This window comes from Zootermopsis nevadensis, unplaced genomic scaffold, assembly GCF_977971745.1.
Source record: "Zootermopsis nevadensis isolate Lab colony 2312 unplaced genomic scaffold, Znev_1.0 Znev_ptg000077l, whole genome shotgun sequence".
Classification (NCBI taxonomy): domain Eukaryota; kingdom Metazoa; phylum Arthropoda; class Insecta; order Blattodea; family Termopsidae; genus Zootermopsis; species Zootermopsis nevadensis.
The window spans coordinates 57,502-84,722 of NW_028259208.1; the positions used below are offsets into that span (position 1 = coordinate 57,502).

At 36.4% G+C, this 27,221-nt stretch overlaps 1 protein-coding gene across 12 annotated transcripts in view; it reads right to left on the bottom strand.

Moving 5' to 3' along the window:
- Window positions 1-26,383, bottom strand: part of LOC110836723 (DNA polymerase alpha catalytic subunit-like) — a 58,965-nt gene extending 32,582 nt beyond the window's left edge. For 3 of the 12 annotated variants that reach the window (XM_087341500.1, XM_087341499.1, XM_087341492.1), the window contains exons 1-6: window positions 15,687-15,877; window positions 12,855-12,974; window positions 11,170-11,272; window positions 6,939-7,119; window positions 3,986-4,239; window positions 501-622 (exon numbers count right to left, since the gene is read on the bottom strand). Coding sequence is in view for 9 of the 12 variants with exons in the window: in XM_087341492.1 (XP_087197618.1) it covers window positions 501-622; window positions 3,986-4,201 (338 nt within the window). In the remaining 3 variants the exon portion in view is untranslated. Of the gene's footprint in view, window positions 1-500; window positions 623-3,985; window positions 4,240-6,938; window positions 7,120-7,534; window positions 7,696-8,002; window positions 8,143-11,169; window positions 11,273-12,816; window positions 12,975-14,488; window positions 14,606-15,686; window positions 15,896-18,340; window positions 18,442-20,864; window positions 21,063-22,838; window positions 23,098-23,416; window positions 23,577-26,255 lie in introns of those variants that run through there. The other 9 variants (XM_087341503.1, XM_087341502.1, XM_087341495.1 and 6 more) reach the window with 8 other exon arrangements.
- Between the last annotated feature and the right edge of the window lie 838 nt (window positions 26,384-27,221).

A 27,221-nucleotide genomic window follows, 5' to 3' on the forward strand; every position in this document is an offset into this window, starting at 1 on the left:
TAGTGAGTGACCAGCCCACTGACTCTGCACAATTTCTACTCAATCCTGATTTTGACAGCCAGAGCCATCTAGTAGTGAATCAGGAGAGACTTCGGTGAGAAATGGCAACTGAATTTTTGCTTACGAAACATCTCGCCGGCTTCATTTCCCCCTCTGAAGGAAGCTGTCCTATGGATTTTTATCGCCCTTAAAAAATCCATCATTCTCGGTCACGTTTGAACCCGCGAACCTTGTGTCAGCGGTGAGCACCAAGGGTGACAAGGTTATACCATACTTAATTGAATTCTTCACACAACTTATCCCACAATTTTGTGATCAAAGACTTGGGTGCATAAATTGAACAGTCCATGATCAAAAATCCCGACTGCCTACATGGCCTAAACGTGAAAGTGTACTGAGCCGAAAACAATTCTTCCTATTCATAAGAGGCTCTTAGCATTTTCTTCAAGCTGAAAATTATATAATAATGCACAATTTTTTTTGTTACAGCATTCACTCACCTCAGTTCACGATCTTCTGTAAATCTATTTAAGTTCAGGACAATCCAACGAGTCGACGCGTTACTCCTTAAAAATGCCGACGGCCTCCAGACGCCTTTCGCTGGACACACGTTTCTCTTATTCTGCAATAATAATGATCAAGCAACTTTGGAATGTCTCTTCTGGAACGAGTATAGTGCATAGTATTAAAATTATATTAAAATTGGCCGTCAATCACAATATAAGATAATTAAAAGATTAAAATATCATTTTACGTTCCTTATCGAGTACTCGATTTACATGTGGAACATTTACGACATGTTTCGGCTATATATAGCCGTCATCAGGTGTTATGTTATAAACTTTTTAACTGAATTACTGATTTCTACTAATTTTAATGAAAAGAATGAAAACTAAAAATCATTAAAATTAGTAAAAATCAGTAATTCAGTTAAAAAGTTTATAACATAACACCTGATGACGGCTCTATGATAGCCGAAACATGTCGTAAATGTTCCACATGTAAATCGAGTAATCGATAAGGAACGTAAAATGATATTTTAATCTTTTAAGTATCTTATATTGTGATTGACGGCCAATTTTTAAAATATTTTTAATACTTCAGTGAATTCATCTGAAATAGTAAAATTAATATGATCGATGGCTTTGTGTATAATATCTGCCAATGGAACAAAAAGGCTTCTTTCAAATGGTAATTTTGGTGCTCTCACCCTCTGTATCCCAACCATAAAACATTTTTGATTCTATTTTTAGTGTGTGTGTGTGTGTGTGTGGGGGAAGGTCCTTATATTTGTGAATAAAGAAAAATTGTAGACAAAAAAAGATTTTAGCAATCTAAGAGAAAATAGATAATGGCATCTAGAGAATTTGAAACTTGTGCATTTACAGAAAGTATCAATATGAAAAATATTTGAAATACTGATACTGTTTGAATTTTACAACTGTTATCATTATACTTTTATGAAGTTTAATACAGTTTTTATATTTCTCAAACTGTGGTTCTGCTTTTCAGGTACATTCTGTTATGACACAACATACTCTAGACATTAACAATTAACCCAATTACTTTCTCACTGTTCAAACTAAACCAAAATCATTAATTCTAAATGTCCACACAAATTTTGAAACAGACAGAATCTGAAAAAATGTGAATGGACAGTAAACTTATGATTGTAACAATGACAATAGCGTACTATCTCTGTCCACTCAAAAAGTTGTACAAACTTTGTTTTATTTTTACAATTTTTTGGCAGCATGTTTTAGTTCATCATCCGGTCCCTTGACTTTTTACACAAATTATAATTTTACATTATTTCGGCGCATTAACTGAATAGTCAATGTTGCGTGTTTCATATTCTCTACATTAAAACATTATAAGAAATTAAAATAAATTCTGAGTCATCTTACATTTATCTTGAGCAGTAATCATATATCATTGCTATGTATGTGTGTACTTGGACGCACATTTATTCTGTTGTTAAAATAGTACCTCAACATGATGCTTAAATATCGCATTACGACCCTTAGTGGTAACTGTTAAGAACTGGAGGAGGCGAGGAGAACGAAGATGTAGACTGCCGAAGAAATGAAACGTTTGATTGGTGACAAATCGACATGTCTGTGGAATATTTTTGAAAAATCATACAGAGACAGACCTAAAAGTCGGGTCACGGCGCAACAGACACATTCAGATCGCAATGGCCGTACATCGAAAATATGAAGTTTCTCGAGAGAAGTATGTCGCTATTTCTTCTATATCTGTCGACGACATTCTTAGTAAACTCCGTAACTGGATGAGATCTTCCACCCACAACTCCCTGACAAGGCGCGAATATGCCCCATGACTACTACGCCGTGAAATCCAGGGCTTCACCCAAACTGTTCTCCGTCTCCTCCTCTTCAAGAGAATTAAATTTACCGCAGCTGCCGCAACACGTTGCTGTTCGTCTGCCATTCCGAACACACTGACCTATGGCGGCTCCAGTTCTTTGTCAACTCCATGTAGAGTTCCGTTAAGTCTCATTATAGCCACTCTCAGTGCCTCGCCGTGTAAATAGCCATGAGAGAAGCTCGACATTTAGAGATATATTTCGCTCAATTCAGAGAATCTCTTAGGCTGACAGTAGCAACATTCTCTCAACGTCCGAACACCCTCCGATACCTCTCTCCATATACATGACTGAAGACCAACTGCCGGTCTCAACTCTCGCCGTGTAAACGTAGCATTAGAAATCAGACGGGAAGGCAAAATATTTTGAACCGAGAAGTAGCAAGCATTTCCGGATTTTAGTCTCCTCCTAACTTCCTCACGAGGAAGTTAGGAGGAGAGGAGCCCTCTGTGTGTGTCCAAGGTTACTTCCATCCTATAAAAGGTACAGTTCGACATAATGATGAAATCTTTGTCCAATATTCCTAAGCGCAGTTATCATCAATGCAGAAAAATAACAAAGTAGGATGTTATAAAGCCAATACTAAAAACTACAGTAAAACCTCCATAGTTTAGACCAGGGGTGGCCAACCCGCGGCCCGCCTTGAACATTTTTCCGGCCCGCGAGATTCGTCACACTTTTACAAAATATATTTATTTTATAATGGCCAAAGTAGTGAAAACCAATGTATTAAAAAAATACATTATTTGTGCATCCATATATTCAAAAATTATCTGTCGAAATTATGAGAAAAAATTAACTTTGATTTTAAAATAATATTCTTGCGAATATATGACAGATATTGCCTGTTTTATTCATTATTATTATTATATTATCTATGTTTACATGTAAGAATAATAGTAAACACAATAATAATAACTCATTATGTTTCAATTTTTCACTCAAAAAAATGTCTATAGTGTATCTAAATCTAATATGGGGATACATAATTTTATATGTGGCCCGCGGAGTTATGATGCATTTCCAAAGTGGCCCGAAAGATCATTTGGGTTGGCCACCCCTGGTTTAGACTATACAATAATCCCCAATAGTGAAATGCTAAAAAATTATAAAAAAAACATGATATATTATTAATGTTGCCATTCTGAGTTACTTTCCGTGATTCCCAAGCATTCCGTAAGATCTCAGGACAGTACAGAAAATTAACACATAAACCACAATAATATTCTGGGAAATTAAATATTTAACTTTGGAGAAACAAACTACTCAATTCTGTTCAGTGAAAACAGTTTCTCTTCCATCATAACATGTAATAACTTTAGTAATATTCGCTCAAGATAATAAATTTTGGTTACAAATATAGTTTTCAAAATATAGCCTCCTGAACGATGGTCGTTTCTTTACATTTCTGATATAAGAAAGCAACTAACACAATCCTGATTTTGCCTTCTGCATTGCGAAGCTATACAGACTTTTAGGTAGATACCAACACTTCAGAGGAATATACTGCCTCCATCTGCAGAAATGAAAATGGAGGCAGCAACCTCAACACCACGAATCTCAAATGTCAACTAACAAAACACTCTTCAGTCTCACCTCACAAATGATGTAAGTGACAGTGTCGCCTTGTTTCAATCTCCGTCCAACATGCCGATCAAGTCTTAACGCCACCTGTACGTGGGGCGAACTGTTCTCGTCTGCGTACTCTTCTGGATTCTTGGTGAGCTGCTTTGTGGTTGTAAGCAATGTCAGAGGCACTGGGCCATTCTCAGTCTCTCCAGATGCCCATGGATTTTTGTGAGAGTCACTCATCAGCTTTTTGATCTGACAGGATCTGCTGTAGAATGTACCTGACAAGAAGATGAATAGTGACACATACTAAACTATTTAGACAATTAGAAACTGACAGTTGAACGAGCACGATTAAACATGATACGCTGAGTTCACTGCAGGTTTAGAACTAGCTTTAGCAGCAAACGTTCTATTGCTCCCACTAGTTCTTTCTCACTACAAACAGTAGTCATTTTCTGACAAACATGTAATTGAAGATTTCTGTCTTCTGGGTTATTGCGCTGTGTAGTCTGGTCGATGTTTACCAACGTTTCAGAGGTGATACTGCCTCCGTCATCAGGGCGATGAATATACATCTTCGCCCTGATGACGGAGGCAGTATGACCTCTGAAACGTTGGTTAACATCGACCAGACTACACGGCGCAACAACCCAGAAGACATAAATCTTCATACTCTGATGACGGAGGCAGTATGACCTCCGAAACGTTGGTTAACATCGACCAGACTACACAGCGCAATAACCCAGAAGACAGAAATCTTCATACTCTCATGACGGACGCAGTATGACCTCCAAAACGTTGGTTAACATCGACCAGACTACACAGCGCAACAACTCAGAAGACAGAAAACTTCATACTCATCGCCCTGATGACGGAGGCAGTATGACCTCTGAAACGTTGGTAAACATCTACCAGACTACACGACGCAACAACCCAGAAGACAGAAATCTTCATACTCTGATGACGGAGGCAGTATGACCTCCGAAACGTTGGTTAACATCGACCAGACTACACAGCGCAATAACCCAGAAGACAGAAATCTTCATACTCTGATGACGGAGGCAGCATGACCTCCGAAACGTTGGTTAACATCTACCAGACTACACAGCGCAATAACCCAGAAGACAGAAATCTTCATACTCTGATGACGGAGGCAGCATGACCTCCGAAACGTTGGTTAACATCGACCAGACTACACAGCGCAATAACCCAGAAGACAGAAATCTTCATACTCATCGCCCTGATGACGGAGGGAGTATGACCTCTGAAACGTTGGTTAACATCGACCAGACTACACGGCGCAACAACCCAGAAGACAGAAATCTTCATACTCTGATGACGGAGGCAGCATGACCTCCGAAACGTTGGTTAACATCGACCAGACTACACAGCGCAATAACCCAGAAGACAGAAATCTTCATACTCATCGCCCTGATGACGGAGGGAGTATGACCTCTGAAACGTTGGTTAACATCGACCAGACTACACAGTGCAATAACCCAGAAGACAGAAATCTTCATACTCTGATGACGGAGGCAGTATGACCTCCGAAACGTTGGTTAACATCGACCAGACTACACAGCGCAATAACCCAGAAGACAGAAATCTTCATACTCTCATGACGGACGCAGTATGACCTCCAAAACGTTGGCTAACATCGACCAGACTACACAGCGCAACAACCCAGAAGACAGAAATCTTCATACTCATCGCCCTGATGACGGAGGCAGTATGACCTCTGAAACGTTGGTAAACATCTACCAGACTACACGGCGCAACAACCCAGAAGACAGAAATCTTCATACTCTGATGATGGAGGCAGTATGACCTCCGAAACGTTGGTTAACATCGACCAGACTACACAGCGCAATAACCCAGAAGACAGAAATCTTCATACTCTGATGACGGAGGCAGTATGACCTCTGAAACGTTGGTTAACATCTACCAGACTACACAGCGCAACAACCCAGAAGACGGAGATCTTCATACTCTGATGACAGAGGCAGTATGACCTCTGAAACGTTGGTTAACATCGACCAGACTACACAGCGCAACAACCCAGAAGACAGAAATCTTCATACTCTGATGACGGAGGCAGTATGACCTCCGAAACGTTGGTTAACATCGACCAGACTACACAGCGCAATAACCCAGAAGACAGAAATCTTCATACTCTGATGACGGACGCAGTATGACCTCCAAAACGTTGGTTAACATCGACCAGACTACACAGCGCAACAACCCAGAAGACAGAAATCTTCATACTCATTGCCCTGATGACGGAGGCAGTATGACCTCTGAAACGTTGGTAAACATCTACCAGACTACACGGCGCAACAACCCAGAAGACAGAAATCTTCATACTCTGATGATGGAGGCAGTATGACCTCCGAAACGTTGGTTAACATCGACCAGACTACACAGCGCAATAACCCAGAAGACAGAAATCTTCATACTCTGATGACGGAGGCAGTATGACCTCCGAAACGTTGGTTAATATCGACCAGACTACACAGCGCAATAACCCAGAAGACGGATATCTTCATACTCACCGCTGTGAGAACCTCAAGTCTTACAAACATGTAATTACCTGGACATTTATTTATCTCTAAGAGGAAGTTTTGCATATTCGAGTGGATCACCAAGGCGTTTGAATATTAAAGTAACACACTGTATAAAGTATTAAAAAAATTTAATCACACTTAGGCATGGGACAGATGCCTTCTGAGTACGAATCAAGAGTTAAGTTCACTTTCCATGATTATCGTGACCATCAGGCAAACCACATTATTCAATTCCCATTCTCTTTCTCTCTCTCCTTGACAAACACCTGCAAAATCTGATGTCAAACAGCACAAGCACTTTTAGTGGCACAGGACACATACATAAAAGAGCATCAAAAACTTTCACCAATTTTTGAAAGCTTCTCCTTGGTATGAAATGAAATGAAAGAAACACATGGTGTGATGTAACTTACTTGCCAGCTTCAGCAGACAGCTGTGACCAGTCTCGACGCACTACACCCAGGCCCTTCAGTTCTTGCCGCGTGATGAGCTCTCCACTGGCGAGCCCAGATATTGTGACAGCAACATATACTTGAAGACACCATCAATGTCAAGTTCCGCTTGCCGATATAGCTCGTTCACTTCTGCCTTGATCTGCGAGAAGAATGGAAAGGAAAGCATGAAAATTAATGCCACGCCGCTGGAAGTCACCTCATATTCAAACGTCGTGCGTCACGTGTTAAATGGGAAATGACGCCGTACGGAACGCGTTTCACACTTATGAGGATAAACATTACATTACATCGTTTATGCCAATTTAAAAATCTCAAAATTAGGATAGGCAATTGTGCAGGTAATTCTGATGACTCGTGCACCTTCTAAGTGCAACATTGTGCACTATCAGTTGTCGTAACATGCAATTTCTCATAGCATTTAGTATTGATGATTAAATAATTGTTCAGTTCCTGTATAACAAACAGTGAAAAAAGGATAAAACAACTCATAACTCACATGGCAAAACAAATACATAAAAATGCAGATAATCATCATATTTGAACATCAAACTCACATTAATGACCGTAGGAAGTTAGAAAGAATGAGTTTGGTGTAGCCTCCAATCCCATGTTTACGCCAAATGTTATTACATCCATTCAGCACACAGACTTAACCTTCGCGGGCAACAGCGCCCACCTTTGGCAAAGACGCCATCACAGCGGATTGTCATCCCACCTAACAAGTTTGAGCATTTGTCATGTTAGTAGTACCAACCGTGGGAAATTAAAACGTACGAGTCTGATGAAGTCTCCGACGGCTCAACGCGTACGCCAAATTTCACAAAAATTTCATAAGGCAGAACAAATAGTTTATATGACCACTGACAGGTGAAACATACAAAAACAGACAAGCTGAATGTACCCACAAGGTGGCCTTTGCTCACGATGAAGCATAACAAACAGGATGGAAGAATGAAAATGTTGTTCAAGGCCTGGCCTTTATAAACGAGAATCACGTCTTATTTGGCTTGTCTGTTTCTTACTTTGTGGCCTATCCTGACGACCTGGTCATAATCCAAACAGTTTGTGTTGATCATGATAGAGTCTGTATCTCCATAAATAACCTGGAAGTTCATTTTCTCCGTAAGATCCTTGGTGTTCATAAAAATCTCCCGGCCTTTAGCTAATAAAAGGAGGAGGAAAAAAAAAATAAAAAATGAGTCTGAAAACTATAACACCAACTAAAAAATTCAGAAAACTATCCCCTGCAGTCGAGCCATTTTTCCATACAGGCACGTTTCTGCAACCACATATTTGTAATTCAATTTGCAGTATTTACATCACAATGAGATTCTTTTGCTTCTGCCTCAAAAGGTTCTCTTAATACTACGAGGCGCGTCCCAAAAGTAAGTTTCCCACTCGTCCCACAGCTAGCAAACCTTATATTGCGCGAAGCGACTGTGCGTATGTGATAGAGCAATGACGTAGCATGGCGCATGCACTAACGGCACTTCCCGCGTTATCACAGTAGCATCGTTGCAGCTGTTGAAGATGGAGGTTCTTATTCCAGCTCCCGCCGACTGTGAAGTGCGGTCAGTGATAACGCTAGGCCGCACACGGCTCGACGGACAGCAAGTCTCCTGCAGGAGTTCAGCTGGGAGGTGTTTAATCATTCACCCTACAGCCCGGACCTCGCTCCCAGTGATTTCCATCTTTTCCTACACCTCAAGAAATTCCTGTCCGGTCAGTGTCAGCGTTTTGAGAATGACAGAGAGGCGGAGATGGTTGTCACACAGTGGTTCCAATCCCAGGCGGCAGACTTCTACGACACAGGTATTCAAAAGTTGGTCCCACGGTATGACAAATGTCTCAATTCCGGTGGCGAATATGTTGAAAAATAGCTGGACACTTGCTGTATCTGTTGCAATAAATATTTCCATGAAATTGTGTTTTGTTTCTGTAAACGGCCCCAGGGAAACTTACTTTGTGGACGCGCCTCGTAAAATGTACATATTAATATATTCATCTGGTATAACACCTATAATATAACTACGGCTTTTTTAATTAATATATTCCACAAAAAAAATATGAATGCTTTCGCTTATAAAAATGTAGTAATATTACCGATATTCCATTTCTTTTGAACGGTGCACAGAAGAGTAAAGTGGTTATGTAAAAATATTATTTTTGGTGAGTATATTTCACAAAAACTGTCGGTCTTCCCTAACCTCAAACTTCAGCTGAAATTCTATACTATATATATATATATATATATTGTATACCAATTGTATAATGTCTAAGAATTTAATTCATAATTATATAAGGAGTATGGGTGTATCTGAAACTGAATGTAATGTTTTAATACGCTATTAAGATGTTCTGTTACACATCCTGGCGTATTCTACTGTTGATTTATTATCTTATAACTGAATAATGAAGTTCATTTAATTTAATATAACATCAAGTGTAATGGCAAAGAATATATCAGAGCAAGGATTATCAGTCATTTGGAGGTCTGTGGCCACAATAACCATTTCTTATCAACCCACCGACATGTAGGTATAGAAATTACGACATTTATTGAAAAGCCATACGAAATCCATAAACATTTATAAAATGTACTGAATATAGAGGGTGTGCGTGGTTTAAGCATTAGTTAACAAGTGGTTATTAATACAGAACACAACTGCAATCACAAACTCCTTTCTGGCTTCCGCTAGAACCTATGTGACTAACATACGCAGCGATCATTCAAGCCTGACGTTAGATTAGGTACCAATCTCATTATTTTGATGCTGGATATAATAATTACTGCAAACATCTGTAAAAATATTAGATTTAAAGTAAACGAGAAATAACGTAATCAAAATGAACGCAGGAGAGCGAGAGGCAATGTACAGAAAGTTCAAACGAAAGCTTATGCATTATGAAATGGATTACTGATGAGAAAAAGGAACTACATCTGAAATAGCAGATATAATACCTCAATCAACTCGTTACTATTTAAAGTAGACACAACGTAGAATGGGACTCTCACACTGGAAAACTTGACGTACTTCCTTAAATCTTAGCAGCCCAGGAATTATATTCCAGATATCAGCGTGTCTAAAACTATCCAACAAAGATTATTCATGCCCATAGAATGATATAAATTTTCATACAGAGATAATGGTCTTATAGAATACTTAGGGCCACAATTACGAAACTTCATTCGAACCATCTTAATTTTTTTTTTTTTAAATTCCGGACTGCACATACGATTTTAGAAATACTAATCTCTGAACTAGAATGATTATATCAAATGTGTTGTCCTAATACAGTGTCGACCTCCTACGTGAGACTTCCATAGACGTTAGGTCATTCACAGAATACATAAATTCTTTAGTTTAAATGAAGTGTTCCAACTAAGAATTTTTATATTTTCACATAGCATTTGTTGTCCCTGGAGAACTACAGCGAAAATGGAATTTAAGCCCTGAGATTGTAAATTACTGCAAATGATTTAATAAACCATTGATAAAAATGCTTCCTGTATACTATTTTATTTCTAATGAGCAGTAGTTCCAAGCGGTTATGAAAACATTCGAAACGATGACTAACGGAGTTCAGAAAATCACCCTTTACGCAAAATAAGGTATGAAAACAATTTATCGGCCAAACTATTTTAATTTTACAGCGCTCGTAAACTGATCCAGTGTTTTTGTCGTTTTTAAACATTTCACATTTTGCGATTACTCTAAGAGATTAATTTCTTACTAAGATCACAGTTTACTTCACTGTGTATGTTAACTGTTGAGATTTTTTTTAAAAAAATAACCTATGGATGGGGAGAAGGGGACAAAATATTCTTATAAATAGAAATAAATGATAAGGCGTGTCATTCCTACGAAAAGGGAAAAATATAACAAATTATAAGAAGCAAAATTATACAGAAATGAAAGATTTAAGGGAACTGAAAAAATTTTACTCAAAATCGTATCACCCAGAACTATAATAAAACACATATTTTTTAAGTACAAAAAAAGAATTTGATTTTGAACTTATAAATATATTCCTATATACAAAATTCTGTAAGCAATTATTATGTGAGAGGTTGAAACCACGTAGACGTTTTCAAGTGGGCGCCCCGAAACGGTCCCAGACATACCAAATATTACATATCAAAGACCATCAATAATTTTTATGAAAAAATTAATCAATTATAACTTACATCATGCAGATTCTGTATAGTACGTCCCAAATCTTCTGCCGTGTTGTTGAAGGATGTCGACGTCGAGGTTCAAATAAATTCGGGACAGTTCTTCACCAGCGATCTGGGTAAAAAAGAATTGTTCAATAAATGATCACAAAAACTGTGAGGGAGTTAAGGAGAACACCCATAAAAATGTTGACCACTGAAGAGATCGGAGGGACCAGTTCGACTAATCCCGGGATCAGAATGGACCCCAAAGGCCCAACCCCCGAAGACAAATTACTATTAGCCATTCTCGAGTTATCGTACAGAAGAACGTGTGGTTTGTGAGGACACAGATAGATGGTAGCACGTTCTAAGCTGAAATCTGTGACAGATAACAACAAACTGAATACTGGTGGCAACCCTGTATGGGCCAAGATCATTGGATAAAGTCTGCGATACAAGCCCTGGGGAAAGATTTCACGCTAAAACCCCAGGGGTGTCAAACCTAGTGGGAAAGCTCAAGAAGTTCAAGGCTTGGAGGTGGCCTAGCACTGCGAGTGGCATGCCCAGGTTGGTCTAACAACCCAGGATGACGGAAGCGCTCGAGTTTCAAAGCCACGGATTTTGAATGTTCGGAGGGGAGGAGGGCATTTACTCATTTACATTGATATGAGTCACGAAAATGAAGCTGTTAACTAAACGTAATAATTATAACTATGACGAAATCTTTCAAAGACTTAAATTCACACGAAACTATTCACTTTTAGATTACAACCATTCAAATTCCTGAGGTCATAAATCGCAGCTCATCTGAGACTTCCTTTCTTAACATTTTATTTATTATATATTAAATCTTGTCCGTCTGATCACAAAAAATTCTTATTAAATATTAAAATATTACAATAATTAACATTTAAAAAATGATGGTCTAATGTAAATCGAATATTTCGATAGAGAATATCATTTGATATATTTTAAATATTTTTTTTAATTTTAATTATTGTAATATTTTAATATTTAATAAGAATTTATTGTGATTAGACGGATTTATTATATCACAATATGACGCAACTTTACCATCTCATTTTATTTATCGTTATGGTTTGATGCTAACAAAATTGAAGAAAGTGTTTTCAATTTATTGATCTGTCGTGATAAGATTACAATACAAAATATTTTATTCTCTTGTAAAATGCGGTCATTAAAATAGTCTGACTTAAATGAAAACTGATATGGCACAATTTATTACGAAATCATGAAACGTCAAAACTCGACAAAACTTCGTTCGTCCATTATCGAGCTATTTCATGTGGAAGGAATAACGCACAGCTTAGACGCACATAACACCGCATAATTTGCCAGGAAAGATTAAAAGAAATCCCATGAACCTGGTCTCCAGGCTCAGATTTGAATGTAGGATCTCCCAAACATGAAGCAGGAATCATATTTGGCTGTGATACTTAATAATTCCTTGTTACGTCATCTCTCTCAGGCGCACATAATCCCCTCAGAACTTCATTTATGGTACGTTCTTCCTTCACTGATATAAAGCAACAGTTAAGTAATGTGTAGGTAAATTATTTTAAATACCAGTAGAGTTGACCGCACGTAAAGTTAATAAATGAAGGTGCCGAAAGCTCGTAAGACCTTAAATGCTCGTCAGTCAAACTCTTTGCCTACCTGAACCTCGACTAATCTTCTCGAAACACCTTATTTACCTGGCCACCATTTCTTTCTCGTTCAAAGATGCGGCCCCTACGTTGCTGGTAGCAGTTCCCGCAGAGACGAAGTAATTTCTGTGAGTGCCAAAATATTTTTTCCATCGATGGGAGCACTACCTGTAAAAGAAGATGAACAATTTATATTTATGAGATGGTAAAGTTGCGTCATATTGTGATATAATAAATATATATTTTAAATCTTGTCCCGTCTAATCACAATAAATTCTTATTAAATATTAAAATATTTAAAATATATCAAATGATGTTCTTTATCGAAATATTCAATTTACATTAGACCGTCATTTTTTCCACGACATGTTTCAGTTCCTAAAAGAACTATCTTCAGGTGAATATAATTATATAAAGATTCAAATTAATAATAACTTAAATACAATTTCTATATATTATTTTAGCGTACATTTTTATCAGATTTTTATCAGACATCGTTTGATATCTGATAAAAATCTGATAAAAATGTACGCTAAAATAAAAATCTGATATAAATGTACGCTAAAATAATATATAGAAATTGTATTTAAGTTATTATTAATTTGAATCTTTATATAATTATATTCACCTGAAGATAGTTCTTTTAGGAACTGAAACATGTCGTGGAAAAAATGATGGTCTAATGTAAATAGAATATTTCGATAAAGAACATCATTTGATATATTTTGAATGTTAATTATTGTAATATTTTAATATTTAATAAGAATTTATTGTGATTAGACGGGACAAGTTTTAAAATATAAATTTATATTTAAATTACACATACAAATGATGTACAGTTACCAAGATAATGAACAGAATGAAAAACATTTAGTTACATAAATTTTATTTTTCAACTGAAATTGAATTAATCATATCAGATATCAGTTTTGCTGACATACATTTACCTCAGATATTTAATTAAATGGATATATAAAAGTCACATGCACGAGTATATAACGATACGCACATAAAATGATAATTTTAATTAAACTTTATAGCCCGGAATAGATTCTAATATTCTCCGTCAAATCTTTACTACCTCTTTGTTTAGTAACCTCGTTGCATGCGTTAGAGTACGACATTGACTGGACACTGTAGCGCGGTGCTTCATGGTTAATAAATCCTGCATTTCAATTTCAGCCCCGAATTTCAAAATATTAAAGACAGATGACTGCCTCCTCCCACGTCGTACGTAATTCACAATAACCACACCATTTACGCTACGAAACAAATAACTGAGAAGACACTTTTTAACGTAACATTATAGAAACAAGGCAGTATAGAACCTCATGACTTACGCGGATTAGTTAGGGCACGTACCGAATGTGATATCCACGATTAATATCAATGCAAAGAGCAAAACATTGTTATAGACATACAATTGATTTTTCTAAAAGTATTCTTCATATTAAAATCCACTGTGCCAGTCATTTACCATCAGCTGGCTGGTTTTCTTGCTAAAACTTTGTGTAACCCTGGAACTGGGAAATTTAAGGCTATTAGAAACCAATGTCTGCCGCTGTGAAAGAGAACTGTTTCGCTGTGTAGTCGAATCCTCTCGTTAGATACTATATAATCTTAGCTATTTAAAATATTAATAATTTGTAGGTACAAGTATCTTTTATACAATTATTAAGTACCTTTGAGAAAAATTTAATGTCTCTAGTAGAAGTTTTGAAGCCGTGTCCAGGTACAGAATAAGTTTCTACAGAAGCAGCAGCCTGCTCTGGATTCAGTTCCACCACCAACGGATTGGCCTCAACAGAAGAATCATTTGAGATATTAACGTCATATAAATTTTTTTACACGATATAAACAGAATTTAAGAATTTATTTTTTTTAAAAAAAACGACTGTTTGTGTAATATCATATTCGTTTCGAGAAACGAAATAACTCGGAAGTAACTCTTACTATTACAGTTTAAATGATTAAGAAAAGTCCTCACGAAACGCTGTTTTCTTTCGGACAACATTTCAATGTGAGATTGAAAAAAAAGTATTTCCAATTTGATATCTGAGATTTTGGATGTCATAAGAATATGGAACGTGATCTTCTGGATTACATTACAGAGCAGTCTACGTTAGGTTACCAATGTTCAGAGATAGAAGGCAATCGTCGTGCTAACGTAGCTTTATTACATTTTAAGTCACACCATACTCATTTATTGAAACGAATTTATCAATAACGTCGTAATCATTTTTCTATGCATTGCCAACAAAACAGTGCATGACAATTTGCACGTGTTTTTAGGATTTATGTGGTGGTACACTGGTAAAGAGAATTAACGTGGAATGACATTTCTTCCGACACGTCGTGCCACGTTCCACCCAAAGGAGACTGAGTGGTGTTGGCCATTTATAAACCTTAGTGACATTCTTATTTTCTCGGACCCTTATAAATGATTGGTGACTAGAAACAGAAATTTTAAAGAAAAAGGAAAACAGACAGGGAATTTCTTTATTAGTTCAGAAAACTGTTAGCTTCTCAAGAAGGCCTTTGCTCCGTAGCAGTGAGACGTGCGTCATCTTCGCAAGTGGATAATTACATGAAAGTTTCTGTTACGAAAGTAATTTGCTGGTAATGGAGCATCAAGATGATAAACTCCAGGTCCATAAGTCACCTTCTAATTCAGTTATTTTTAATAGTGTCACGCACGTTATACAAAAATATTAATTTTCGACAAAAATATTCCTCTTATATACACAAAAAATACTTGGGACAGGTTAATTTCAGTCTCTCACAATAATTCTAAGTAATAAATACCTAATTCTATGCAAGCCTGAAAGGAAGGTGGAGAAAGTTGGTAAATCTCCAGATTAAGTTCAGTGAATTACTTACGTATGTAACTTACAGCCTTGGTACTTCAGAAATTCCTGTGAACGCTCTCTGTCCCTTTTCTTCTCCTTGTCAGTCAGTAAATCATACGGCCCCTCCTATTATTATTATTCAGTGTTCTGTCTTACGACTGGTCCATTGCTCCGCCCAAAAAGACCTCTCCAGTTTTCCCTATTCTCAGCTTCTCGTTTAAATTCCTGGAACTTCATCTCCTGTACGGCAGCAAAATTATTTATTTAGTTCATTCATTCATTTCATTAGGATTTAAAAGCTGAGACTAGATATAATAAAAAGTGATATATTTTTTCTGTCCGTGTAGCAAATGAATATCTTGAATTTAGGTTTATTTTACGGTGATAAATATATTTGCAGAACAGGTTGAACAAAGATCTTGAATCTCTCGCATAACGCCTAAAATTTTATTTAAAGTCTTTTATTTCGAGACTTGTCAGAACAAAAGTTTCAAGGCTAATTTACACTAGTGGCTTCACATGCAAGCTGCATCCTCAAAATTATAATTTGGATAGTAATTTTGAAAACAGAGTCACAGTGCATTCCTGTTGGATATTTCTGATTCTTAGTTTATTTCTCAGCTGTACAGGTTATGGGATAATGAGTACCTATAATGAGTCGAGGAGGAGGAGGATATGGAAGAAAGGGAATGTGGCCGATTTTAAGGCAACTGTCACAGGATTCAACTGGAAGGACTACAGAACTTCAAGAAAATATAAATACGTAAGAACAGTCTGACCTCAGGCAATTAAACCCAGAAGTACCAAATACTTAACAGTATTTGATTTATGATTTACGGAGTAAGATATTAAATATATAACATTTAATACTGCGACAGTTAGTAAATAAAATTGTTATAGTAAGAGACAACTACAGTTCTGAGTTTGAAAAAAAGTTAATAAAATACTAAGATTTCCATGTATCTGTGTCAATTCAGAAAAAATAATATCAAGTTGTGGTAGGCGACATACAGAAAATTACATCCTTTTATGTCCAAGAAGAACAAATTTTTAATAAAAATAAGGAACTCAAGTTTATCAATGTTTCAAGCCACTGTCCACATCTTTCTCCGACATACAGGTATCTCAAATTATTATATCTTCGTAAACCGCCTGTGAGTACGATGGCTATTGGTGGTCGGGAGTTTAAATTCATGAAGCCTCGTGGACCAAATTCAAATTTATTCTGGCATCACAGAAAAGATTTCTGCTGCACTGAGGATAACAATATCCAGGCAGATAAGACGTAAAATATTACCAAGCTTATTATCCCAGATTGAGAAGAAACATAGGAGTAATATTCCTATTAATCAGATATTAACAAACCTTAAATGGAACCTAACGAGGTGAATATATATTTAGAGACAGAATTATTTCGCAGTAGAGTAAGAGTGTGATGATGAATCGTAAGTATATTGTTTACCATAAGCGTGCAAGCTGTCAACCTTCATTATTTTCCCATCAGACTGCGCCCTGTCTTCCGTTGTTTTCTTAATTAAATTTTTGAGATGATAAAGTTGTGTCATATTGCGATAAATATATATTTGTTTAAATCTTGTCCGTCTAATCACAATTTAAAATTTAAACACGGCAATACTTCCAGATAGTCGGAACTCTCATTTCTGGCTGATACAAAAACGTTCAACCACACAAAAAGTTCATATTAAACACGACGTACATATATAGAACAACTTCGAATATGTTATTAAAATGGAATCTGGAAGAGAACATCATTGATATATGATAAACATCTGACTAAAATACAATAATATATAAAAAAAGTTGCATTTTTAGAAATTATGTTCAAGTTTATATAATTTTAATTTTATACACCTGAAGATAATTCATCTAAGAACTGAAACACGTCGTGAGAAAAAAATGATGTTCTAGTGTAAATCGAATGTTTCGATAGAGAACATCATATGGTATTTTAAATATTTTAAATTTTAAATTGCGATTAGACGGACAAGATTTAAACAAATATAATTAAATTTTGTCAAAATTCTTACAAGAAATCCATCCAGATAAATTCTGGCCTAGTGTACCACTGAAATAGGTTTCTTTTATTTATTTAAGACCATATTAAACACTCCAATGTGATAAGAGTTCATTTCAGATATCAAATCATCATGGAAAATGTGGGCATTTCTGTATCGTGAATTGACAGGAAAAGATTTAAAAAGTTATTCATACAGCTAACTCAGTCTAGAAATAACTTCACAGACCCTGCGTCAAGGCAAGAACAGTCGGGTCATACAACACGACTACAAAACTGAGGGTTCGGGGCTAAAGAAACCTGAAATAACTGAAAATAAATGTAAAGTTGTTACGTATATAAAGACAGATTTTTACAAAAACTTTACGTTCAGGTAAATGGGTTCATTCTCAAGAACAGAGCTTTCATTTGACATTCTAAGCTTAAAAATGCAATAAATACACTGTATTTTGTAACAAGGATCACTTTATATACATGTGCGTAGACCACGGGAATTTAGATGTTGTACCTAAAACATTAATGGTTTAGTTGTATGCTAGTGGTCAGCTCGAACGCACATAAGCCATAATGCAAGGCCAAGAAAGGTTAATATTTAAATGCTCTCTCTTCCCAGCTTTTATCTCAAATTATTATACACATACAAAAATTACCTTTCTGAAACGATTCATCCCAAGTCCCTGGATCAATCGTGATCAGCAACTTAACAACATCCTCAACCAGCAACGAACGGTCCACCAGTTTCAGCGCGGGCCTGAAATAACATCGAACATTTTCATCAGTACACGCACGGCTCTTTATAAAGAATAAATCGAACCAAACCATTCCACAAATGCCCAAGTTTATACAATTTATACGCAGTAGTCTCTTGTAACTGGTCCCACAAAAACTATCCTTAATCGCCCTGATGACGGAGGCAGCACGACCTCCGAAACGTTGGTTAACATCGACCAGACTACACGGCGCAACAACCCAGAAGACGGAAATCTTTATCTTTAATTGAATTTATTGAATACGTAAATATTCGACTTAGAAGCAATCTGATTGGCCATATGATACAAACATATCATTTATTAAAATTTTTATCATTAATATAAAAATGGGACCCTGTGGAACCAAGGGATCACTGTACTTGTATTCAAACATGCAGTTTAAGAAATATTTTATCCAATTTGTTGCTTTACTACAAACAGGATTCAACTGTAACTGCGAGAATAAGAACCAATCACATCACAGACTTCAATAAATTCGAATCCCAATATCAAAAAAAATGTAATCCTGATTCAGCGTTATAAAGTTTTTACGTGCACGTGTGTGTACGTATTTTCTCTTTTTTCACAGAGTACAACAAGTTTAACAACATTTTATTAGCAAAACAGAATTCTAATAATATTTTCTATTCTTCTTACAATAATTTAAAAATGTACGTCTGTCATATTCATCTGTGGTCTTAACTGATTCTGTTTTTAGGCAGCGCAGATTATGGTCCATTGCAGGATCTTCATATAATTCCTTTAACTCCGGACCCAACGGAACGATATATTCATTTTTACAAACCTCCCCGAAAGACAAAATCATTACTTGAGGTGATTACCTAAAACTCAAAATTTAATTAACATATACTACAGTAACTTATGAATATACAATCAAATTAGGCCAAACAGATGAACACAAAATTTTTAAGACTCGACACTGACAAAATAAGAATCGTATGGAAAAACACAAGACTAGTAAAAGATTAGCAAAGTTATGTTTTATAATTATGCGCTGTGCTGCTTCCAATTCCTATTTGCACACTTAACACAACGAAATGTCTACAAAGTCAAACTACAGAAGTAAGATTCTACTGCTGTGGGGTCTGTGAATTCTCTTCCATCTTGTGTTCGGATTTCTCGTCGTAAATATCTGAAGAAGATTTGTAGGTCTGAAGTACGTAAAAATACGTAAGGAGGATAAAGCACCATGTCAGAACTGATATAAAATTTACAGATGAGAATTAAAATTCATTTTAATTACAGCAGAATGGGATTCAATGAATTTAAGACAAGCATGCGAAAAAACCTTACGCAACACTTAAAAATGGATAATCTGAATAACGACGAGAAGAATTTGTTTACATAAACTATTATAAAATACAGCTTAAAATTATAAATTTAATTATGGCACTAATATTGTATAAGTATTAGGATGAGCAAAGCAGCAAGAACTACTCGCATCGTCGTAGCATGTGATTCAAAGTGAAGCGCTACGAGCAGATCATAGAAACCCTGTCACAAGGGCCCTGACATATAATAGTTGATTCTGGTCCACATGGAGACAGAGGGCATGAGCTGCACGATAATTGGACTGGTAGCAGAGCGCGACGTACAAAGTGAGAGTGTGGACGTGAAAACTGTAAGACAAAAGCCTCGCAGGAAATTCTATTATATTCCAGTGGTATTAATTAGCCGAAGCAAATATTTCGGAAACACGTACACTACAATATTTATACTCAGATTCTCTACATACGAAACTGTAATCCTGTCACCTTTAAAATGAAACTGCAATGAACTCTCTAGCCAAATAAGACTCTTATTTGCTACAGATTTCTGGGTTACACTGGGCGGACTATTAAGTTTTTCCTTGAGGTACAGGTTATAATTTGAAAAGTGATCATCCCATAATTAATTACGCTGCAAGGGGCTTTAGTATTTCATCCATTCTGTTAACTTGCCAGAATATCATCTCCAGTGCGTAAGTTCCTTCAACTGCAGTAACAGGCTCTAAAATTAATGACACCAGATTCACTGCTAAATTGTGGGTTGTGAAAGATAAAGCAGTCTTTTTTTTTAAATTCGACGTCTTTCAGATTGTCATTTCTTGAGAGACAAATTTAGAAAATGTTTTCTTTGGGGTATTTTCAAACTATTAGACTAAACATTTTGTAAAACTAAAAGTAAAGCTAAACTGCTACGGGCCACGTAGGTGCTTGGGGGGAGAGGAGGTGTAGCTCCCACTCGTTCTCAGGCACTAGACGGAGGCAAGTAGTCAGTGTCACGACCTGGCCGCGCCTTACTCCTGGGGAAAGGACCCCTGGTACCCATTATCTGTCATAGTATCGAATGTGAACAGAAAGGAAGATCGTGTGTGTCCTGTATCATGAATATTTATCGTCCGTCACGATGTGTTCACATTTACCTCAGCATTCGTTCCGTCTCAATTAATTCCAAAATATCGATGCGTCTGTCTTCTTCTGGAATGTGAAGTGCCGACACGGACACAGCGTCTTCACACAGCGTACTCCAACCACGAATGTCTGACAGCTTCAGGGCATGCACTTGCAGAGATTTATTAGGTACTCGTGCCCACTGATGAGGTTTTAAGTCCTGGTGGAAACTGTAAGAAAAAGAGAAACAATGATTTATTAAAGGGTGCGTTTTAATAAGCATGTGGTCACAAAAGTTCTGGCCGACGGACACATGTTCTGAAGGAACTGTATAAAAATGAGACCTGTATGTGACTGATTACATTCATTATTTTGCTTTGGTAAATAATAATGTTTTGCAGACTTTTATGTCAGAATATAGAAAATTAAAATAATTTAATGCATTTAGCCAGGTGAAAAAAATATTGGATGATGTATCTGTCAAATATCACATTAAGAAGAGCCAGCTGTATATTTGTAGTTACAGAAAATCCTGTCCATCTCCTCAGTATGTATTAAAGAAACAACGCACAAAACATATAATAATAATGAAGGAATCTGAAAAAATTCCCTACAATCTACATTATATAAATAAATTATGCAAATGTTGGTGCAAAATTCTGTAATTCTGTAACTAAATTTCTGTCTGCATCTCCTTACAGTGCTGACTCATTTTATGCAGCATATCACTTGAAATTGGTAATGTGACTTAAAACTTGATACCCCTTAAAAGCAACAAGTGTATATAGACCTAACCTAATCTGTGGTATAACATGCCCCATGCTCGTTGCTTCCACAAAGATGTTTCAGGTTCCATCTATCAAAACAACATAGGAGAAGAGAAGTTTACACAGTACGTTCACATTTCCCACTAAACACATCAATAAATTCACAATATTTTTCAGAATATGAATCTAATAATAGCATAATATATAAATACGTGTAACATTCCTTCCAATTATAACAATTCTTGTGAACAATATCTTGAGAAACGTTCTAATTTACAAAGTACAATTTCCTGACCAATGCGTATTTTACTTCACTGTCCTGTATGGGTTTTTAAGAGACGTACGCTGTTTTATCAAAACACATGCACAGCATAGCATAACACTGTCGGTTTTAAATTGGTCCAGTTGGAGATACACAGATTTAAACTAGCACTTAAAAGGTTAAGGGAGTTATAGTTACAAAATTTATTAAATATTTCAATTTCCCTCAAAAACATAATTTATTTCTGCTGCAATCTTGGCAACCTCACTGGGACACATGATCCAGCTGGCTGCATGTTGCCCTAGCAACCTAACCAAGCCACTAACCCCAGAATGAAGTCAGGCCGGCAGCCTATAATATGGTAATTTAAATTCCCTGTCCCTGCTGTGTCAACAAAGCAACCAACAAACATTCCCTCTGATGCCCCTTTGCCTGATGAATCATGAGTCACTTCATTGTAGAGTTCGTCAGCTCGGACCACGTAGCAACTCTGACGATCGATGCTATCGTAACAAAACTTAATAGTTTGCTTTCAAATTTCATAATTTCAAAGATAAAAAGTGAACAACGAGGAGGAGTCTTGTGAACGAGGAAATGAATCCCACCTCATATGTTTGTAATGCAGCCAAGATGGCATTACTGGTTGTGGGAAATTAGAGGGTATAAAGTTGGTATGGCTTTTAATTGCATGACAGACATACCAAATTTAGTGATATCACAAAATGAATCTAAAATAATTAGTGGGATGTACACATGTGAACTAAAACGGTTTAATAATAACATAAGACCACCTTTCCTTACAAAAAAGAAAAGCATTCCAATGTTTCTAAATTCAAAAGACTATAAACTTAATTATGTATGCGTAACAGCTCAGTTTTAATTGGAATAAACTTAAATAGTTACTTGTAACGTTACGTAAGCCATCGCTATTGCAGAACGAGGCAAGAAAATTAGAACACAGAGGATTATGTTGTCACCTTTCAATAATTCTGTCATGGTCATCCACAATCATAACAGAAGCCTTGCGGACACTACTCTGATTGAAATCCTTGCTGAAGAAGTGATACTGCGTTGTTACCCAGCCCACGTACACATGAGTTGGGTCCTGTCCATAGAAGTACTCATTGATGAGTCGAATATCTCATTGCCAATAGATTCCGCTCCTGAGACAGCTGGGACAGACATTACCTTTGGACTTCTGTCTGGGATGGTAGGTGGAATAATTTTCAAGTCCGTCTGAAAGCAATTTGTTTACTCGTTAATTAATTTATATTTATTACTGAAATAAAATTAGCAGAATATGAAGTAACGCACAACTGAATAAGAGGGCAGCTTAGCCCCCCAACTGCAGAATGCCAAAAGAATTAGAGACAGTACATGAGAAATTTTATACACAGAGGAAAAAAGTCTTAAAGTCTGTCATATCAAAATTAAACACCGTCTGTAACAAGCCCTGAAGGTGGATAAGGAAGCCAAAACATAACCTTTTATTAAATAGAAGTCGAATGGATATTTCATGTACCTCTTATTACAACCTTATTGTATAGAAGCTCACCTGCGAGACCCTCACTTGTGGTGTCCGCACATGTAGTCTACTAGTGCGGCCCATGCCAACTGGTTTTCTCTCAGGACTGACGTCTCCATCCACAGCTGGTTCGGGAGTTCCTCCCTTCTTCAGACGACCATTGCTTGAATCACGTTCACGAGAGAAGAATCTATGATAAAATTTATATTTTAAAATAATTTGACAGTTCCAATTACATGTCAATTCTACTTTCAGCTCTTATTTCCACGACTTTGTCCTTCCTATTGAAAAGCAATGACAAGATTCAGAAATATTGGTGGACAAGAAATAGACATCCTGAACCGAATAAACTTGTCAATGTTGCTCTCGAAGTACCTGCTACATAGGTCACAGTCAAGACAGGTTATTCTACGAGATGTTCTAACTGTGAGATGTTGCAAAATGTGCGACAGAAAGCAGTAGAGAGACACGGATCGAGGACGAGTCCGGCAGAGACATAGTGAGGCATTCGCCGAGGTTGGCATGCATCCCTTGGTGAGAGTTCTGAAAAAAATTTCATAATTTTCGAAAAATCAAGAAACGATGGTAATTGTCTGAAAAGCGCAAAAAACCCAAAATTTTTGAAAAAATTTTGAAAGTGGAATTTTTCAAAAAATTTTGGTTTTGTGCGTTTTTTGATTTTTTTAAAAAATTTAAAATTTTTAAAAATTTTCGAAAAATCAAAAAACGGTGGAAATTGTCTGAAAAGCGCACAAAACCCAAAAATTTTGAAATTTTTGAAAGTGGAATTTTTCAAAAATTTTCGGTTTTGTGCGCTCTTTGGACAATTTCCAGCGTTTTTTGATTTTTCGAAAATTTTGAAGAAATTTCAATTTTTTTTTCAAATTTCACCCCACCTGATGCCATGCAGGACAGATCGCCGTCGGACTGTGTCTGATGTACTGTGACTCTAACAAACGCGGTCTGTGCCTCACACGGTCTCTATAAGCCGAGATGCTGGATGCAACACGTAAGGCAGATACCGAGACGGGCATGGCAGGGCACAGGTGATAATTCACTGACTTCTCACCAGTAAAGCTCACGTTCATGCCCAGGGCAGCCTATATGGGATTTGTGGGGGACAAATTTGCATTCGGACTTGTTTTTCCCTGAGTTTTCCAGTTTTTACCTGCAAATATCATTTCACTGACGCTCCATTTTCATTCATGTATCATCTGGGGTTGGCCAATGGTCCAGTTAATAGCCACAGTCCCACAGAGAGACAGTCATGTCATTGTACAATATTCCCAGCTATCATATAAACATTGTTTCATGTGAACCAAATTATTTCTCTGAGAATATTTTAAGCATTCTCTTAATGTTTAATAGCACGTTTTATTAACAATATAACATTTAATTATTGTGGGCTTCTAACACACTTTCATGCAAATTATGACAATGACTGCCATCTTCATTGCCATGAAAAACTCAAATCTCAGGCACAAATTATTATTATTCTCTATAAAATAAGCAATGTATTGTGTTGTAGGTATAGCATACTTGAAAACATGCATAATCTATGGCAGCAAAATTCACGTGTTCCATTAACGAATTACATTGCTTTTGTGCACCCATTAGACCATACGTGTCAATGACATTCAGTACTAAAACATGTTTCAAATAAACAAAATATAATTATATAATTATTTTCTAACAATTTAGGTCCCCTTTCTGGACAATGTAACTGCATGGATGCAGGGAGCATTGATAGTATTTTGGAGATTCTTAACATCTCCAACTCCAAACTAAAGCTACTTCCTCAAGACGCTCGTTGATACAGCACAGCCTAGATATCAGATTCTCATGGTATTAAAGATGTGGAATGCAGTCATCTGGTTATAAAATCATATAGCCTTACAGGGGTTCAGAGGAACATAGCACCTCCACCTTCTGAGCAGAAATGTGTATGAATTCCATCTTTAACAAGTGATATGCTCCCCTGGGACATTATTAATTACTTATAAGACTACACGGTGTCACAACCCAGAAGACTTACATTACAAGTACATCCAACAGTGGAAACCGGTCTGTTCAATTCAAACCGTAAGCAGTTACTTTGTCTTAAAGATGTTACATCACCAGAAAAAAAAAAAATTAAGAACGAACTGCCACAATAGCTTGAACCCACTTCCCTACTTTCAAAACAGTCAAACCTCGTACACCGTTGTAAAACCCAGATGAAAAAGGACAAAACACATTTGTTTAACAAAGAACAGAAACCTATTATGGTAAATAAGTAACAATTTCGCATATGAAATATCACCAAAATACATTTTTTGAACAGTTCTTATTAAGAGCCAAATAACAATAAAAGATGTGAAAAACAGGAATCAACAAAAGCAATAATATCAATGGTTAAATATTTTTTAAAATGCATCAGTCAAATATTATTAATATATGTTGTGTGCAGTAATTATGTAAATAAAAACAAATTTTTAAAATAAATTCAATTAGTTACAAATAATATTTTTTATATAAAATGACCACATGAGTTCTCTTAACATCATAAAGCATATAAATTTAAATTTTCAATCTTTCGGCCTATGACCGTGCCATACTGGAAATATGTTTGATATTAAACATGCTACAAAAGGCAGTTCCACATTCTTCAAATTAAAACATGTCTTTATGTGCTCGTACTGTTCTGAGACATCACATCATCAAAGTAATATAATATAATTTCATTTTGTGTTACAACAAATACTTTTCAATCAGATAATATATGCAGTAAGTGCGAAATTCAGTCAACTGCCTTTGCAAATGCAAAAGTAATTTAACCACGTTTAATAACAAATTCTTAATTATTTTCAGAACAACCACGAATACCTACCTCGTTCTAACGTACCATTCATTTGTGCATTTTCCAGTTTGTCGTATGTGACGTTCCGTGAGAGCAAGCCTCTCCTCGGACGTCCGGACGGTTTATGCTTCAGTTTGCTTGCAGAAGGTTCTGGTGATGGTCCATTCATTATAAGTTCATCTGCTTCAACACAGCATCTTCTGAATAACCACGCTGGAGGCCTAATAGAAACAGACTTGAAGTAAGCCAAGACTCTCTTAACTACAGGGTTATTACACAAGACCATATGGATAGTTCTGAAGCCACGAGTGCGTCATTAAACTCGTTACAAAGAAACGAAGGTCTTATTAATGGACAAGGCAAGTGCTGCAACCTATATCCTGCTCTGGTAACTACTGACAAGTGTGAAGACAGTTTCTTGTTCCCAGCAAATCACTCCTTGATTTGTATTTATAAAATGATTTCATTTATGACTTCTCAGCTCTATAAAGAAACAAGTGTTGATGAAATTTCACTCCTTGGTTTTCCTTCTTTCTCACTTTTCACACACTCAGTTCAATGTAATTTCTCTAGAACAGCATTTTCAGCCCAATGTGGCCATCGTCAGGTTCAATTCCCCGCATTGGGGATCATATCCATCGATTAATGTGATTCGTAGCATATAAATCACATCCTGTGTCAGTTGTTTCAAAAGGCAGTTTGATTATTAGTCATCAAAATACAACAGAAATGGTCACAGAAGATCTACTGTAAAATGACTTACGAGACATCGCTCTGTAGCTACAGAAACCAAAATTAGGTCATCGCCAACTCTCACTTTCTCACCCAAACTTGAAATTAGCTTATTATCAGTATTCATATGCTGACATAACACAATTTGATTCATCAAATGATGTACTAAATCATTACAGCATTTCCCTAGTCTTCATCTGAAACAATTAAGAATAACTCCAGCAGCTACTGTGACCAATATAACCAAGTTCTATTATACAATAA